Source organism: Vicugna pacos, chromosome 7 (genome assembly GCF_048564905.1).
Source record: "Vicugna pacos chromosome 7, VicPac4, whole genome shotgun sequence".
NCBI classification, from domain to species: domain Eukaryota; kingdom Metazoa; phylum Chordata; class Mammalia; order Artiodactyla; family Camelidae; genus Vicugna; species Vicugna pacos.
The window spans coordinates 43,366,852-43,384,840 of NC_132993.1; the positions used below are offsets into that span (position 1 = coordinate 43,366,852).

General features: G+C 55.2%; 3 protein-coding genes and 1 long non-coding RNA gene across 4 annotated transcripts; 3 read left to right on the plus strand and 1 right to left on the minus strand.

Moving 5' to 3' along the window:
• The first annotated feature begins 1,252 nt into the window (after nucleotides 1-1,252).
• Nucleotides 1,253-3,507, plus strand: HOXA7 (homeobox A7). The gene is made up of 2 exons (XM_006201833.4): nucleotides 1,253-2,201; nucleotides 3,182-3,507. The coding sequence occupies exons 1-2, from the start codon at nucleotides 1,823-1,825 to the stop codon at nucleotides 3,505-3,507; spliced, it is 705 nt and encodes a 234-aa protein (XP_006201895.1). The 5' UTR covers nucleotides 1,253-1,822.
• Nucleotides 3,508-5,950: 2,443 nt separating this feature from the next.
• LOC140697399 (uncharacterized) lies at nucleotides 5,951-11,003 on the minus strand. The gene is made up of 3 exons (XR_012074395.1): nucleotides 10,886-11,003; nucleotides 6,726-6,831; nucleotides 5,951-6,089 (listed from the first exon to the last, which is right to left on the minus strand). It is a non-coding gene; the product is annotated as an uncharacterized lncRNA (long non-coding RNA).
• HOXA6 (homeobox A6) lies at nucleotides 8,146-17,380 on the plus strand. The gene is made up of 3 exons (XM_072964796.1): nucleotides 8,146-11,164; nucleotides 12,516-15,373; nucleotides 16,356-17,380. The coding sequence occupies exons 1-2, from the start codon at nucleotides 10,723-10,725 to the stop codon at nucleotides 12,773-12,775; spliced, it is 702 nt and encodes a 233-aa protein (XP_072820897.1). The 5' UTR covers nucleotides 8,146-10,722; the 3' UTR covers nucleotides 12,776-15,373; nucleotides 16,356-17,380.
• Nucleotides 14,812-17,380, plus strand: HOXA5 (homeobox A5). Its single transcript, XM_072964795.1, has 2 exons — nucleotides 14,812-15,373; nucleotides 16,356-17,380. Exons 1-2 carry the CDS (start codon nucleotides 14,812-14,814, stop codon nucleotides 16,604-16,606), a joined length of 813 nt encoding a protein of 270 aa, XP_072820896.1. The 3' UTR covers nucleotides 16,607-17,380.
• Nucleotides 17,381-17,989: the final 609 nt, after the last annotated feature.

A 17,989-nucleotide genomic window follows, 5' to 3' on the forward strand; every position in this document is an offset into this window, starting at 1 on the left:
ATCCTGACCCTCCATAAAGGACATCCCCGGATATTGCCCCCACTATGGCCCTGTACCCCCAGGGGAAACCACCAGGCACCTACCTGCCCTGACGGCTCTGGTCTCCCCACCTACGCCCCTGGGCAGACCGCTAAGCCAGAGCTGGGGCTCCTTGCATCTGAGTATGAGCCCTCCCTCCCCCTTTTGTGCTTCTGGGACCCCTGAGAGGGTGCGGTAAACAGAACAGCCAGGACCCTCTGAAAGTGATGGGAAGCGCTTTGTACACAAGGAACCAAACTTTATAATTCAGAGGAGAATTTCCGGGGCAATTCCATTGTGAGGTTGGGTTTATGGTGTGCAATCGAGCTGAGCAGTAAAAGGCATCCTGACCTGGCGGCTGGGCTTCCAGCACGGCCTGGGCAGTTTATGAGGCGTTTTAGGGGAAGAGTTTGCCCCACCACCCTCCTGGGGAGTGGTGGGCAGCAGGGGCTTCGGTTGGTCCAACCCTGCACAGAGGTTGGTGGCTTGGGAAGGTAAGCTTGGAGAGTTGGGGCCCTGGGTGGAAGGGAGGGAGACTAGTGTGCACTCTACTCTCTGTGAGCCAGAGCTGGGTGGCCTTTACAGATGGACACCCCTATTTGTTTTGGGGATCTCCAAAAGAAAGAGATCCATAGTGGCTGTAGTCCCCAGGCACCTGGGCCCTCTCTCTTCTCCAAATTGACTTTAAAGCATGCGTTGCTCCCAGGCAGCCAGGCCCATGAAGAGCTGATTGAGGGCCAGAGGTGGCAGGGATAAACGCTGCCAGAAACCTCACAGCGCGACTGATACCTGGAAAGGTGCGGGCCTGAGGTTTCTCCAAGTTAGGGAAAAGAGACTTGGTTCTCCTGGAGCGAGGGGGAAACCAAGGGTTGCAAGGAGGACAGAAGAGTGTCTAACCATTTCTTAGGCTGCTAGAGGCCAGCGGGTGCCCAGAAGCAAGGGCACAGAGCCTGCTGAGCTAGCGGTGTCCAGGAGGAGGGGGAAACCTCATGTTAATAACTCTGCTGGCAAATGAGACTCATTAATAGATAAATATTTCACTGCTTCCTTTAGGGCGGATAACAGTGCACTACCGATTAAGGAAAGGAAGCTGGGAGACCTTGACTTTATTCCAACCACATGGTTTCAGTTTGCAGTGGCCTTCTCCCTGCAGCTGGAAGCGACGCTGCGCCTGCCCCATGTGGATGGGAGACTAAGTCGGTCTATGGCCCACTGGACCTGGTGGTGGTGGTGGGGGCATTTAAAGTCGAACCTGCCCTAGTGGGGCGACACAGGCAAAGAATCGATTTGCCCAGAGCCGAGGCTTGCCCACCCGGCCACCGTGGGGCTGGCGGGTGGCGGGGTGCGGAGACTCTCCCTGGGCTGGGTCAGTGGGCAGAAGATGGTCAGAGAGGACCTTGAGGTTTCCGTAATAGGCAAGAGGGGACTGCACCCGGCCGGCTCCGCGCGGTCTCTGCAGGCCAGGCGTCAGGCTGGCGGCGCACTGAGCGCCCGCTCGGAGCCTCAGGAGTTCTCTTCCCGCAGGATGCGCCAGGCCCGGCGTGCGCGGGCAGACTGTTGGCCACATATTTGAGCCTCTTCCCCTTCCATTCTAGGCTGCCGCGGGCCCCGCGGAGCGAGACCACCTGTGAGGGCTGCTGAGATTGGCGGAGGCGGTCATGTGGGCGGTCACGTGCTGCGGCCAGCTCCGTCCAAAAGAAAATGGGGTTTGGTGTAAATCTGGGGGTGTAATGTTATCATATATCACGCTACCTCGTAAAACCGACACTGAAAGCTGCCGGACAACAAATCACAGGTCAAAATTATGAGTTCTTCGTATTATGTGAACGCGCTTTTTAGCAAATATACGGCGGGGGCTTCTCTGTTCCAAAATGCCGAGCCGACTTCTTGCTCCTTTGCGCCCAACTCGCAGAGAAGCGGCTATGGGGCGGGCGCCGGCGCTTTCCCTTCGACCGTACCGGGCTTGTACAATGTCAACAGCCCCCTCTATCAGAGCCCCTTTGCGTCTGGCTACGGCCTGGGCGCCGACGCCTACGGCAACCTGCCCTGCACATCCTACGACCAAAACATCCCGGGGCTCTGCAGTGATCTCGCCAAAGGCGCCTGCGACAAGGCGGACGAAGGCGCGCTGCATGGCCCGGCCGAGGCCAATTTCCGCATCTATCCCTGGATGCGGTCTTCAGGTAGGCGCAGCCGCTAGGAGGGCCGGGTGGCCGGGCGGACTGGGAGCTGGGAGCGTGGGGCTGAGGGCGCGGAGCGCCGGAGTAAGGCGGCTGCAAGCCGGCGGCCCCGTGACTCCTGGCGGCGCTGCCTTTCTGGTTTTAATTAGAGCCGAGGCGCCATAGCGTGGAGAGCTCATAGCATTGTATGTAAATGAGGCTCATAAAACTTTTTATGGCCCAATTAATGGGTTCGATCCTCGTAAATTTATTTAACTCCATTTGCCTTGGAATCTCAACATTAAGTTTGTTCGCTCTTCTCTCTTTCTCCCTCATTTTCTTCTCTCCCTCATTTTCTTCTCTCTCTCCTTCCTCCTTTGCCTTTCAGCCTGGCTTTTCTTTCTCAAAAGCAGGCAGAGCCAAACCCTTTAGGGCCCCTCACACGCCCCTGTGCCAGGGCCATTCAAGGTGGGGATGCATGGGTGGGTGGGAGCGGAGACGGAGAGCAGGAGTGCCCTAGAAAAGTCCGGGGATGGGGTGCGGGCTGCTGGGGAGGGAAGGCGCCCCTGGAGTGCGAGCCGCCTGAGAGGGTCTCCCACTTGCCTAGCAAGGCGGGGAAGCGGCCCGGCTCGCCTTTGAATGGCAAAAGCACAGCGTCTCCCACTTGCCCACACTCTATATTTACAATTTCCCTTTGTCAGGGGGAAGCAGGACATTGTGGAAGCCTAGCCGGCTGGAAAGGTCGGTTGTAAAGTTGGGATTCTGCGCCTTGCCTCTTCACAGGGCTGCCTGCGCGTCTGGGACCGCAGTTGGGGTCTTCTGCTAACATTCCCGCTCCTCCCCCAGCTCAGTTTGGGGCGCAGGGCGGAGGGGGACTGGTGCGTGGGTCAGGGCCGGGGTAAGATGAGGGCTCAGGGGTAGCAGCTAGGCGAATGCACTGTCCTGTCTGTGTCCCTGTGGGCTTGTCTGTCTGTGTATCCATGTGTCCCTATGTCTGCTCGCAGGGCCGGACAGAAAGCGGGGCCGCCAGACCTACACGCGCTACCAGACGCTGGAGCTGGAGAAGGAGTTCCACTTCAACCGCTACCTGACGCGGCGCCGCCGCATCGAGATCGCCCACGCGCTCTGCCTCACCGAGCGCCAGATCAAGATCTGGTTCCAGAACCGCCGCATGAAGTGGAAGAAAGAGCATAAGGACGAGGGTCCGGCCGCTGCCGCAGCCCCCGAGGGCGCCGTGCCCGGCACCGCCACCGCTGCCGCCACAGCCGCCGACAAGGCCGACGACGAGGACGACGACGACGAGGACGATGACGAAGAGGAGGAGGAATGAGGGCCAAAGCCCGGGCCCTGGCTGCACCCAGACAGTCGGGAAAGCATCTTTAGAGACTGATTTTATTTACAAAATGGGGGAAAAAAAGAAAATGTTAAAAAAAAAAAGCCCCCAACCTGCACCCTATCTACCCCATTACCCACTCCAGCTCCCAACCTTTCTGGACTGAGCAGCCACCTAGACTGGGTCCACGTGGGGATCCCCTCTGCCTCTGAGGACCCCCAACAGACACCCCCAACCCAAGGCCGGCCAGCTCTGCGCTGGCACGGTTAAAATACTACCTATCACAGGCCTCGGGGAGAGGCACCCCCAAACTACCTATGGGCCCAGCCCCGGAGGGCCTCCACTCCTGGGAAGCCCAGACCTGTCCCAACACTGGCAGATACCCAGCAGCCCCCATACCGGCAAGGACCTGACTCTCAGTACTACCTACTAGCCCCAAACTACCTATCTTGTGCTTGCTGGCTCGCCTGCTACCTAGTGCCGAACCCTCGCCAGTCAGGCCTCTGCTGCTTCTGGCTGGCAGCCTTTGGGGTCCCTGAGGCTGCACTGAGAAGGTGCTTAGGTCCGGGGACCAGGGCATTGGCTTCTATTTAAATTGAAAAATTAATATATTTATTCCAAAGCATTCTAAGTGCTGCAACCTAGAATCCCTCCTTCTCTGGCCTGGGCACCCCAAGTTCAGGCCCATCACCCCCTACTTCTGGAAGGGAGCATTCCCAAACTAGCTGTAGACCTCTGGGTTCGCTTCTGCTTAGTAGGACTGCAGAGATGCTCCCAGCCTCCCTGCCCCTCCCCTGGCACCCATGTTCTACTGTCCAGCCATGTTGAATATATACACCCTGACTTTTCCTACAATGGCAAATATTGTATATTTGAACAAGATTTTTTCGGTCATGTATATAGTCTTGAAGCTCATTTGTAAGGCAATGTCTTGACTTGGGAAGGAGGTGTTAATGGGATGACTTTGTAGCATGGTGTGTTGTCTTGCGCTGACTCTAGCGGGTGGGGAGGGCAGCCCTCCCTAGTGCCCTTCCTCTTCTGTATTGTCCTGTGTCCCCCTCATCCCTCTCGGTTCTAGCCTGGGCTTCCAGGAATGGGAGGTTACGCTTCCGTCTTGTCCAGTTAACTGTGTTTTATGTAACAGAAAAATAAAGATGCTTGATGACAAAGAAATGTGGACTGCTTTATGGAGAGGGGCCTGGGGAAGAGAGGGTGAGCATGGCTGGAGAGGAAGCCCTGGCTGTGTCTGTGTGGCCCAAGGGCTTTGGGGCAGCAAAAATGGAAGGACGAATAGGGTCCAAGTGTTGGGTATTGGTGTATATGTGTGTTGAGTCCCTTTATGTGTGGATTTTTTATGTGTAGCTTTGTATAGTTACTTATGTACCTCTCTTTGTATGTCTATTTCTGTGTATGTGCATTTCTATGTATATTTTAAATAAGTCCGTAATTGCATATATTTCTGAGCCCATAATTGTGTGCATGTGTTTCTGTGTGTCTGTAATTGTATATGTGCACTTCTCTGTGCAGAGATTTTTGCCTGGTTTGTTTGTGTGTGCACAGACATTTTCTAGATCTCTTGAAAACGTAATACTTGAGTGATACATTATATTCTATGAACCTCCCAAAACACCTTCATAAATTCCATGAGCAAATCCCAAATCCACCCTTTCCTCTAAGGCTATAGGATGGGCTTGGAAAGGGGTATTGCCCTGCAACTGACTCCAATTTCTCTATGAGCCCTAAACCCGATGCCAGGGTAGGACCCGAGATTCAGGGCCTCTGATGTAGCCCTGACCCCACATTCAGGCAAAGCGAGGGGCCCCAGGGCCCAGAACGAAAGCTGAGGGGTATAGGAAGGGGCAGGGGCCACTGTGAAACCTCACCAGGGCGTCTGGGCGCGGAGAAGGATGAGGGGCTGGGGAGGGGGCAGAGGCGATGAGGACAGCGCAGAACAGTGTAAGCTTGATGGGCAAAGACCTCGACTCCAGCCTCCTGCTTGGGTTGGGCCCGCTTCTTATTGCTCTTTTAATAAAATCCGGCCCAATTTGGGTCTGCAAAACCTGCGGCCCAAAGTCGGGGCTGCCTCCGTGGTAAGATGGCGCCGATGTAAGAGCTGCCTCCTCTTAGTGATGGGGAAAGGGTCATAAATCCGTTGTTGTTTATGAAAATTTACAACTTTGCAATACAACTTTATGAGTTGTTCGGCCCTTCCATTGGCCGCTGTCGGTCATGTGGATGGGAACCGTGAACATGAACTTTTTTATAATTTCCCTTGCGAGAATAGAGCCGCATTCTTTTGCTCCGCTCCATCCTGCTTGCTTCAGAGCTCTGCCTTCCAGCCAGGCTTGGCTGCGCTTTGTCCGGCGATGGCGAGCGAGGCGAGGCCCCGGCCCGGCCCGGCCCGGCTGCTCCCGCTGGAGATGGGGCGCGCCCAGTTCCCGGCGCCGCGGCGGCCGCTTTGCAACTCGCAACCTGGCTAATTTCCTGCGTCCTCTAGCACCAGGAAGAAGGACAATTCGTCTTCCCGGGCTGCCCAAGCGACAGCTGTCAGAGGGGCAGGAGCTTCTGGGAGCCGTCATCTGAAGGTGAGACAAGTGGGGAGACAGGAGCAAAGGTGGTGAGATGGCAGCCGGAGCTGGCAGCGGTGGAAGAGGGCACCCAGGGCGGCTTTCAAGAAGGGCATACTCACCCTCGCCCACCCACTCACCAGTTCACACCCGCCCCCATCACACACTACAGCCGCTCGCGCGAGCGCGCGCGCGAACACACACACACACACACACACACACACACACACACACACACACACACACACCCAGACACACACAGTCCCTCCCTCTCCACTCCTCTCCCAGATCATGGCAGTGAATGCCCTCCTTCCTTCCGTGGCACAGCGCTCTGCGCCGGGCAGGAGCAGTGAGGTCTTCTCTCTCCCTTCCCCAACGACCTCACAAAGCCCAAAAGGAAGTGGCCTTGCACTCTGCATTCCCCCGCCAGCGTCCTGGGTTTGGATTTTTTTTTTCCTTCACGACCCAATTGGTTCAATTGAATTCTCCAGTAATTGGAAGACAGTTCCCGACCTGGGAAGGTGGGAAGAAGTGAGGGCAAGGTGAATTCATCGACGGGCGTTTTATCAGCATCAACACAGCACCTTCTATTCTGTGGGAAGTGGTTTCTGGAAAGAAAGGTAGAATAAGAAAAAAAAGCAAACTTACTAATTCAGCCAGAGTCCTCTGCTGAGAGCTCGCTTCCCTTCACGCGGTTTTCCAATAGAGAGGTGTCTGAAGCGCGGGGAGAGGGAATAGGTGCGTGGGTGGAATTCTGTTTTGGAGAAGAGTATGGGGTTAATTGGCTGAGTGTTGCTTGGCGGGAAGTTTCGATGCGGAGGATCTGGTGTTATTGAGAGTGGCAGGAGCCCGAAACTAAGGTTGAAGGAAGGACGCAAACCGAGCCTGGGCTATAGGGGGACCCCCCCAAACCACCTCGGCGCAGCAGACTGGCTGGCAACTGCCCGGCACCCCATCTCCCGAGAGCCGGGGAAGGACTGTTCAGCAGCCCCGGAGGAGGAGCGGAGGGTGCCGCGGGCATGGGCTTGACGTAGGGCGGTGGCACGAACTGGACTTGGCCGGCCTGGGTGCGCCTCGAATAGATTTGGCATGGGAGCTTTCTGGGACAGCGATCAGAAATGATCCTGAGGTTCTGGGCTCAAGTTCTTTTTGTTTGTTTTTTGCTTTTGGTTGTTGTTTTCCCAACTTAGGATAATGGCTTGGTACGCATTCGATAATTAAGAAGGGCCTGTGGACCTGGGTCTTCCACCCGCGCTGAGAGGGGTGCGCTGGGGCGGATAAAGCAGCGTATTTGCATCGCAGGGCCCTGGGCGGCTTGACTGCGGCTGCCGCCGGCTGATTATTTATTGCGAACGCACCGGGCGCTCGCTGCTGCCACGCTGTGGCCGTCGCCGGGACCGACGCCAGCCGCAACCCCGCGTCGTGCAGCTTGGCGCGACTGCTGCGCGGGCCCCTCAGAGATTCCCAGGCAGCTCGAGGAGAGGGGGGCGAGGGAGAATCTGAGGGGCGGCCTCCCAGGGCCTGACTGGCCAGGAACCTCCCCCGCCTTGGCCACCCATGACTGGAGCCGGACGCCCGACTAGACTCAGGTCCTCCCCCAACCCTAGCACCATGGAGACTGGTTGCACAGGCCGCTTGGCACGTCACGGCTGCTTCTGTCCAAACTGCGCGTCCCAAGGCGCCCCGGGGACGTACACTGGTTCGGGAACCGCGCTCGCTTTGGGATTTTGAAATCGGAGATAGCACTCGTAGCCCTGAGGCCTGCAGGCCCGACTGGCCCTGAGGAGGATTGGCTATGGCAAGGAAGGCGGGCTTTGGCTCCAGGCGAGGGCCTGAGATACGCAGAGGACGCACCTGTGTGTCATGGGCTCTGGCCTGGTCTAGCGATCGGGGCGAAGGGGGGCCCTCAAGGTCCCCCCTACCCACCAGCAGGCTGCCCTCCAGGCTGGCAGAGGTCGAGGAGCTCAGTAGGCAGCCTAGTGAAAGGGCGGACTGTGAGGCCCTGCTCACCATCCCGTTTCCCTTGAAGAACAGCTGAAAGGTAAGTGGACTTTCTGTGTGGCTGTGACAGAGAAAAGAGCCCTGGTGGCCATTATCACCATCCCAGGAGAGGCTCCCTCCAGCGTCTGGGGCTTCTATCCTTGCCTGAATGGGTCTCTCTCTCTCTCTCCCCCTCTTGTTACACACACACACACACACACACACACACACACACACACACACCCCCTAATGCTGGTTGGAGAAATAAATTGGGAGTCTGCCAACATGATAAGTACCAGCCTTGGCTAACACATACAGATTTCAATTTAATATATTTTTTCTATCTTAGTGCCTGTAGAAGCTAGAAATATAATGTTTTTTGGTTCTTAGCTGAGAAATCAAATTCTTTTTTCGGCTGAGACAATGATTAGATTGAGAATCCCAGGTCGAACCATAACAAATACTACTAATAATAGAACACTGCCACCAGCCCCAACACTGTGTGGGACTTGGAGGAATGAAGCAGACATTATAAATGTAAACATTTATCAACATCTCTGAACGATTATTTTCATCTTACATGATAATAACTTGCTTGAAATCACTGTCATCTGACGGTCTTGTTTAAGAAACAATAACTCAAATGTGATTTTCTTCTAAAACAGCTTTAAAAAATAATTCCCTTTTTAATTTTTGACTCTTGAACTTTCATTTTCACCTATCTGATTTTTTCCTTGAAGAAATTCAAGAGAAAGTTAAAATTATATCCTCTCCTGTCAGTCCCTTCTTTATACATGCAAAGGAGAAACTTTCCAGAATTGGATTGATTGGGGCACAGGCAGAAGGCTTCTGGGTGCAGCCCCTGCCGGATGGGCAGCAGCCGCTTTCAAAAATGCATGATAGGTTCTGGGGAGGCCAACCATAGCCCTGTCCTTTCCCAATTTTTTCCCCTTGGGGGAAATGAAGGGTAAAAATCAAAAAGCAAGGAAGAGATTAGGAAATTCGTTTCCAGATTCCTAGGGGGGGCCTTGCCACCATCAAGTCCTGAACCCCACCAATCTACATTCGCCAGTTTTACAGAGCATATAAACACCCTCCGGAAATTCAACCAAATCATATAAATAGTCTTTTTCAAGCTCCACAGAATTGAGGATTTTAAAGCTAATTCAAGGGGTTTTACAAGCCCAACAAATACAGTTGTAAAAGTGCCATTGGAAGGATACCACATTTTACAAAATGAGATTGATCCATGTTCTGTAAAAGTCAACTGTCTTGAAGGCACAACTCTCAGGCAAGAGATGGCAGCCCAGGACAGGCTTTTCACGTCTTGTCTGGGGAAGGCCAGGCCTGGGACTGTGGTAAAAGCAATTCAGTTTCTGGAGCCGGTGAGACAGCTGTTTCTGGTTCTGGAGCAACTGTGGCTAGCAGGTCCCCAAAAAGTCCCAGGAAAGGGGGACACCCCAGGACAAATAGGCAACCCAGAAACCAAGCACATCAATTATCCTCGCCTTTGGCCAGCAGAGCTGCCCTCTGTGCCCAGCTGGGCCAGGGACCCAGGGTCACCGGCACCTCTGAAATGAGGATAGAGATTCCACTTCTGGGTCTGTCTCATCTCTGAGCAGTCAGGGTGGTGGACTGCAATTCCGGGGAGCTGGGTGAGAGGAACAGGTCCCAAGGCTGGCTTCGGAGTTCAGTTTCACAGCCACTCCTCTGTAGGTCCCTTTCTCGATGAAACCAGTGGTTTCTGGCCTCTCAGTGCCTGGATTCAAAGGCGGTGGGAAGGGGACATACAGCTTGTGGGGGTGCTTTGAGGCCAAGCAGTCGCTGGCCTTTAGAAGGAAGCCCTTGGAGACTCTAAGGATGTGTTGTGTGTGGGAGTAGGGGCCGGTGGGGGAAGAGGGAAAGAGACTGGACTCATCCTGGTCCTGATCAGCTCGAGATGAGCCTTCCTCCTCTTGCTCTCGTGGCCCAGGCCCCTGGTGGGAGTGGGGAAGGAAAGAAGGAGGGGAGACACCGATTTCTAAGGCGCAGAAGTGAGGAGCAGGGCATGAAGGCCTGGTTTCTCAGAGCCCTTCTCCAGCTCCGGAACCCACACCCACGCGTGGGGAGTGCAGAGGGTGTGGCAAACTCCGGGCCCCGCCGCGAGGGCAGGGAGGCCCGGAGAAAAGCCATCCTTGTCACCGCCCCTCCCGGCGCGGGGCTGTCAGGTTTCCTGTTTGGAGAGAAAACCCAGCAAAATCCAACAAGGCGAAAGGGGTGGAGAAAAGAGCGGGCCTGGCCGGGCCTTTGCGGCGGCCGGGTCGCGGGGGTGGCCCTATCCTGGACCGATCCGCATGCCCTTGCCCGGGCCGTGCCCGCCGCCGGCGTTCGGGGAGAGAGCCGGGCCGGCTGGCTGTGCGCGTCCATTAATCTGCCGGGCGGGCGGCGGGCGGCGGGCGGGCGGGCTGGGGGCTGTTTGTAACTTTGCTGCCTCGGTCGCCGCGGTCCCCGGGGAGCGGGCTCCGGCGCTCGCTCCCATTGGCCGCCGCCGCGTCAGCTGGTGCGATTTGCTGCTGTCGCTTTTGGCGTTCGGCCATCCAGAAACAAACCAGTTCGATGACTACTAATAGTTATAGCCAGATGTACTAATACACAACAAATCACAGTCCTGCAGAGGGGCGCGCAAATGAGTTCCTATTTTGTGAATCCCACTTTCCCCGGGAGCCTGCCTAGCGGCCAGGACTCCTTCTTGGGCCAGCTGCCCCTCTACCCGGCCGGCTATGACGCGCTAAGGCCCTTCCCGGCCTCGTATGGGGCGTCGAGCCTCCCGGACAAGACGTACACCTCACCTTGTTTCTACCAACAGTCCAACTCGGTCCTGGCCTGCAACCGGGCGTCCTACGAGTACGGGGCCTCGTGTTTCTATTCTGATAAAGACCTCAGTGGCGCCTCGCCCTCGGGCAGTGGCAAGCAGAGGGGCCCCGGGGACTACCTGCACTTTTCTCCCGAGCAGCAGTACAAACCCGACAGCAGCAGCGTGCCGGGCAAAGCCCTCCATGACGAAGGCACCGACCGGAAGTACACGAGCCCTGTTTACCCCTGGATGCAGCGGATGAACTCCTGCGCGGGTAAGGTGCTTTCCTGAAGCCCCTCAAGAGAGTGGAGGGAGAGGGGAAGGAGGCAGGGAAAGAAGGAAGGAAGGAAGGAAGGGTAGAAGGAGGAAACAGAAAGGAGGAAAGAATGAGCAAAGTTTTTGGGGCTTTTAAAAAAGAGATTAAAAAAAAAAAACAAAACCCAACCCATCCCCAATGGGGAAATCAAATTGTGGCAGAGTGAAGGCAGTGCACTTGTGTCCATGTAAGGTGACACCTTAGGGGACCTTGGGGGAGTCACTGCCATGCTATGTGAGACTCAGTGACAGGTAACCTGAAGAGAGAACAAGGCTGGTTGGGACAGAGTGCCTGCCTACACTACATCCTGGTAACACCCTGCTCAGCTCCCCTTCTGCACCCATCCTGAGAACTCTCCTTTACCTCCCACTCCCTCACCTTTCTGCCCTTCAGAAACCCATCTAAAGGCCCTCATTTGGCCCCTCAAAGTGTCTCCCCAAAGCCTAGGAGGGCCACATCCCCAGCCTCAGGATTTTTCCTCTCTCCTCCCTCCCCTCCTCCCCCTTCCACTCAACTGCTCACTCACAGCCAACTTCTGCCTCCTTCTGAGGCCCTGCCTGAGTCTCATACACCCAGCTTGGGGAGAGACCCCCACCCATGGGTCTCTTTGGCACCAGAACAGATAGCCCATCACAGTCCCATATTCCAGAAACCCCAGATGGCCCATAGCTCCATCTTTTTGCCCTGGTTTCCAAAAATTCCACCAGGAATCCTTGGAGAAGGACAGAGCCTATTGCGGATTTTTTAAAAATTTGTAGTGTCTTACTTTAAAATTCACTCATGTTTTCAAGAGCTCTGTGTTCCTCAGAAGGGCCATACAGTTGGGAGGGATTTGCAAAGATTTGAGAGGGCTGACCATTTAGAATTTTCCAAAAAGCATGTTGTGTTCTGATGTGGTTGGCCACAGTAACATCTTCACAGAGGTCCGTGTATGAATTCAGAGTATCTACCCTACTCACAGGGTTCCACACCCACTCCCAAACACACACACACTATACTCCCACAAAACAGACTTAGGTACCCCGAATTAAGAATGCTGTTCTGTTCTTTTGCTTGTACTGTTTCTTTTACAGAACAGATTTTTCAAAAACAATAACTTGCCACCCCAAGTCGTTTTAGGAGGAGAATATCTCGCTTGATATGAAATAATCTTCTCCCATCCAGCCCGCTTTCGGCCCCAGACATAGGGGATACATAGTGGGAGAGGCTGGTGGTTTCCAGCCCCGAGGTTCGGGGCGTGGGGCGCGAGGCTGGCTGGTCAGTCTGCCCGGATCCTGGCTTACCGGCACCCGGCCGTTTCTGCCCGCAGGTGCTGTGTACGGGAGTCACGGGCGCCGAGGCCGCCAGACCTACACGCGCTACCAGACGCTGGAGCTGGAGAAGGAGTTCCACTTCAACCGCTACCTGACGCGGCGCCGCCGCATCGAGATCGCCAACGCGCTCTGCCTCACCGAACGCCAGATCAAAATCTGGTTCCAGAACCGCCGTATGAAGTGGAAAAAGGAAAATAAACTCATCAATTCCACACAGCCCAGCGGGGAAGACGCTGAGGCAAAGGCGGGCGAGTAGACGCCTGGGCAGGGACCAGGCCCGCGCCGCAACCTCCCTCGGGTTTGCCCCCTTGCCTTGGCCTGCTCCCCAACTTTTCTTCCCGCCTGCTCCCATCTGGGGGATTTCCGCAGCTTCAGGATATCCCGGCGCTTTGCAAACGCCTGAGCATTTATTTCTTACGAGAAAGAAAGAAAGAAAATCCACACACAGCCAATCCCAGCGGTGGATCGGGGCGCACTGCACACGCAGTACCTCTCTCAAAGGCTGCCTAAGCCGGCTCTGGATCTCAGGGCGCGCCCCTGATCCGTCCCCGGCTCTTGTGTTAGAGCCTCTGCACGGCCCTGAGCTCGGGAAGCTGGGTTGCTGGAGAGGAAGGAACCTTGGGGCCGAGCACCTTTCGGTGTCTGGGCGCTTCCGCCTCGGTTCCTCGCCACCAAGGCCCGGAGGGCATCACCAAATCAACTCCCGCCACTGGAAAGACAGGGCCTAAATGTTGGGGCCCCAGTACTGCCGTGGCTTCCCAGGCCGCCCCCAGACAGGAAGAAGCGCGAGGAACAAAGGGGGCCCCGAGAGAGCCTAGTCTCTCGGCCCCGCGCGCAACCGTCCGTGGAAGAGAAACAGCCTCAGCCCAGCCGAGCCAACCTGGGAGCGGATGGAACTTTACAGCTCCGGGAACGACTGGGCTCCCGAGGCCCAGATTCTGAGCTCCAGATTCCGGTTCCCTGCCTCCGACAGTGCCGGCGCTGCCATAACAGCTTTCAGGACGTAAGGTGGGAGCCCAGGGCTATGGGAGCGGCAAAAGTCCTGGTTTCCAAACGTGCCAGTGGCAACTGCGATGCCTAGCCTCTAGTGGGGAGACACCCCCCTCCATGCCTTTAAGCTCTATTTGTGATTTACTTTCGTCTTTCAGAATCCAGGAAGACAACTACGGAGGTACTAGGCACTGCCACAAAAATGCTTTCATTAGCGCCCTCGTTTTACTCCTGGAAGTCTAAGCAAGACCCTAATAACTCGGCCCACGGATCCCCAGCCCCCAAGCAGCTTCTATGGCTGCAAGGAGCCTTGGCCCACTCACTGGGTTCACTGAGAACCCTCCGACTTGGGGCCCAGTTGGCTGGAGAAACGGTACCCGGTGGTGAAGATTCTCCAGGACGGATACTTAAAGAAATCAAATAGCAAACTAATGACACGAAAACCGTATTTACACGAAAGAAAAATCGACTCTGGTTATAAAAGTGTATGGAATTTGACCTCGCCTAAGAGAAACACTACACAAAAGCTATCTTTAATAGACGCCTGTCATTTAAGAGCGGCAGGGATACTGTCCCTTATGCGCTCGCAAAAACAGAGCCGTAATTGTAGCTGCTGCTGCGGGCAGGATTTATTTCTCCAATTGGCTAAATGGCCTCCCCCCTTCCCCGAAGGTGATATCTGTATTTTCAAATTTCAGAGCTGCCAGCACGACGGGCAGAACGGACCCCAACCTCGACATAAAAATAAGAGGGGCTGCACAGCGGGGAAATAAAGTTGTTGTAAATAAAATCCAAGTCACCATCTCCCCTCAATCCTCTGCATCCTCGCCGGGCACGCGATCGGCAGCTGACGGCCTCACAATTGGTACATCCTAATGGAACTGCGAGGGAAATGCAATAATTTTGCCATAATGGGCTGTAACCTCAATTCGACCCCGGCCCTTGCAGCCCCGGGTCGGAAGCGGAGCGATGCGCCCTGCCTCCAGCGGGTGGCGCTCGAGTCCGACTGAACGGCGGCGGTAGGCGGCGGGCACGCGCCTGGGGCGCGCGCGCCACCCCTCTCGCCTCCACCCAACTCCCCCATTAGTGCACGAGTTTACCTCTAGAGGTCATCAGGCAGGATTTACGACTGGACAACAAAAGCACGTGATTCGAAGTCGTACCCCATATTTGGGTGCCTACGTAGGAGGGAACCAAGTACATGTCCCAGTCATTTCCATAATTCATCATAAATTGTGCAAGGGTGCTATAGACGCACAAACGACCGCGAGCCACAAATCAAGCACACATATCAAAAAACAAATGAGCTCTTATTTTGTAAACTCATTTTGCGGTCGCTATCCAAATGGCCCGGACTACCAGTTGCATAATTATGGAGATCATAGTTCCGTGAGCGAGCAATTCAGGGACTCGGCGAGCATGCACTCCGGCAGGTACGGCTACGGCTACAATGGCATGGATCTCAGCGTCGGCCGCTCAGGCTCCGGCCACTTTGGCTCCGGGGAGCGCGCCCGCAGCTACGCGGCCGGCGCCAGCGCGGCGCCCGCCGAGCCCAGGTACAGCCAGCCGGCCACTTCCACGCACTCGCCTCCGCCCGACCCGCTGCCCTGCTCCGCCGTGGCCCCCTCGCCCGGCAGCGACAGCCACCACGGCGGGAAAAACTCCCTGGGCAACTCCAGCAGCGCCTCGGCCAACGCCGGCAGCACCCACATCAGCAGCAGAGAGGGGGTTGGCACGGCGTCCGGAGCCGAGGAGGACGCCCCTGCCAGCAGCGAGCAGGCGAGCGCGCAGAGCGAGCCGAGCCCGGCGCCGCCCGCCCAACCCCAGATCTACCCCTGGATGCGCAAGCTGCACATAAGTCATGGTAAAGCCAACCTTTTTCTAAACCCACGCGGCTGCGGGGGCGCGGCTCTCGGTCCCCCCTCTCTCCTTTACCGCCTTCTCTCTCCCTGTCTCTCTCCTGGTCTCGCCTCTCCCAGCCCTGTGGAGCCTCTCCCCGTCGTTCTCCTTCCCCCTGCCTTCCTTCTTCCTCTTCTCTGCAGCGCCCAGCGCTCCCAAATTGGGGGAAAGGGGCTGCTGGTGAGGCAAGTTTACACGTTGGGTGGGAGGGAGAGAAAAAAACCCAGATCGAACCCCAGCGCCTCGGAACGCGCTCACGGGTCAAGCCAGCCGAGCTGGGCGCAAAGAGGTAGAGGATGGCAGTAGGGGCCGTGAATCGGGCTTGTCAGGGCGGATAATTTATGAGGAGGGCTACGCTGGGGAAACAGCGTTACTAATTAGAGTCCCCGAAAAGGGGCTTGGCGGGGGAAATAATCGAGGAGAGAGCCGCCAGAATTCTGAAGTTTGGGGGCGGGAGGGACAGCAGGAAAGGAAAGGAAAGAAAAAGAAAGCAGGCGCCCCAACCGTTCAAGCTGGAACAGGAGGCGGCTCGCCGGGTTGGAACTTTAAGGAAGGGTGACCTGGAGGCCACTTGGGCGCTCAGAAAAGGGCCTTGCTTTGGTAGGTTTCTTAGCGGTAGGTAGCCTGAGAGGTCTGTGTCCCGCCTCGGGTGCACCAGGGGCAGGGCCAGAGGGCAGGAGAGGGGTGAGGGAAAGCAGGGCGATCCTCCGGGAAGCGGCTCCAGCCTCAGATGGGCCGATTGTTCCCAGAGTCCAAATCGTATTGTTTTCTCTCTAGAAAGGAAGAGGGAAGGAAATTCGGGAGGGGTAGGCGGGCGAGCAGGGAGGACTTGTTGAGCTTTTCTCCTGCTCAGGACCCTGCTCAGGACCCTGGCTCGTCCATCTGGAGGACTTTGGTAGCCAGAGGCGGAGGAGTTGGTGGCTAAACCGCTGACTTTTCTATTGCAGACAACATAGGCGGCCCGGAAGGCAAACGGGCCCGAACGGCCTACACGCGCTACCAGACCCTGGAGCTGGAGAAGGAGTTCCACTTCAACCGCTACCTGACCCGCCGAAGAAGGATTGAAATAGCACATGCTCTTTGCCTCTCCGAGAGACAAATTAAAATCTGGTTCCAAAACCGGAGAATGAAGTGGAAAAAAGATAATAAGCTGAAAAGCATGAGCATGGCGGCAGCGGGAGGGGCCTTCCGCCCCTGAGTATTTGAGCATTTAAAGTACTGAGCAGTATTAGCGGACCCCGCGTAGTGTCAGTACTAAGGTGACTTTCTGAAACTCCCTTGTGTTCCTTCTGTGAAGAAGCCCTGTTCTCGTTGCCCTAATTCATCTTTTAATCATGAGCCTGTTTATTGCCATTATAGCGCCTGTATAAGTAGATCTGCTTTCTGTTCATCTCTTTGTCCTGAATGGCTTTGTCTTGAAAAAAAATAGATGTTTTAACTTATTTATATGAAGCAAGCTGTGTTACTTGAAGTAACTATAACAAAAAAGAAAAGAGAAAAAAACACACAAAAAAGTCCCCCTTCGACCTCGTTTAGTGCCAATGTTGTGTGTTGCACTCCAGTTGTTTAACTGTGCATGTGAGTGGAAGTGTTCCTGTCTCAATAGCTCCAAGCTGTTAAAGATATTTTTATTCAAACTACCTATATTCCTTGTGTAATTAATGCTGTTGTAGAGATGACTTGATGAGACACAACTTAACTTGTTCGACGTGTAGTGACTAGTGACTCTGTGATGAAAACTGTGACTCTGAGCGGTGTGTCCCTGCGTGCCTTTGTAGGACCCTTTGCACGAACTCTGGAAGTGGCTCTTATAAGCGCAGCTTCAGTGATGTATGTTTTTGTGAACAAAGTTACAAATATTGTCCAAGTCTGGCTGTTTAAGCAAACTGTGATCAGCTCTTTTTTTTTTTGTATTTGTTTTTAAGGAAAAATACTGACTGGAAACAAAAAATAAACTTTCTATTGTAAGTTCTCTTGGTCTGATTTGTGCCAACTAGCAAGCGGCTCTTTCTGCTCGTCTGTCTGTCTGTCCAATGCTGGGAGGCAGTGAGTCTGAGGCTACCTGAGCAGCCTGCTTGTGCAAGAGGACCTCAGACCAACATCCTGACCCGCGGCCTCCCTAACTCTGACCCATCAGAGAGTTCAGGGCAGGAGGTGGAAAAGCTGTTGGTGGTTCCAAAGCCTGAGCCAACCTGCCTGTCTCTGAGGAAACCAAGTTAACTTGCTGGGTACAAAAAAAGAGGAAGAGAGAGAGAGGAGAAAAGGCCAAGGGCTTTGTTAGGGACCCTCGGGGCCCACCCAGATGCTGCCTCTCTCCTAAGGCCATCCTAGGCCTCCACTTGCTGCTATGTCAAGTTGTGGCCCCCAAAGCCTCTGCCCCTAACCCATCCAGGCACCCTTTCCCACTCTTCGCCCTCCCTGAACCCAGTTGGCTTCTTTTGCTACAATTAATTTGCTACAAATGGAAGGTACTTACCCCATCCTAGCTCGGTTGGGAAACTCCTCAGAGCAGCTAAAGCGCAACTAGAGATTTGCACATTTACCGACTGCTTACACTGATGCCGTCTTTCCTTTTAAAAGT

Bases quoted from the DNA above. Each gene is read 5' to 3' on its own strand.
- HOXA5 (XM_072964795.1), top strand. From the start codon at position 14,812: ATGAGCTCTTATTTTGTAAACTCATTTTGCGGTCGCTATCCAAATGGC. The intron at 15,374-16,355 runs GTAAAGCCAACC...TTTCTATTGCAG, and splicing joins CAAGCTGCACATAAGTCATG to ACAACATAGGCGGCCCGGAA.
- HOXA7 (XM_006201833.4), top strand. From the start codon at position 1,823: ATGAGTTCTTCGTATTATGTGAACGCGCTTTTTAGCAAATATACGGCG. The intron at 2,202-3,181 runs GTAGGCGCAGCC...GTCTGCTCGCAG, and splicing joins TCCCTGGATGCGGTCTTCAG to GGCCGGACAGAAAGCGGGGC.
- HOXA6 (XM_072964796.1), top strand. From the start codon at position 10,723: ATGAGTTCCTATTTTGTGAATCCCACTTTCCCCGGGAGCCTGCCTAGC. The intron at 11,165-12,515 runs GTAAGGTGCTTT...TTCTGCCCGCAG, and splicing joins GCGGATGAACTCCTGCGCGG to GTGCTGTGTACGGGAGTCAC.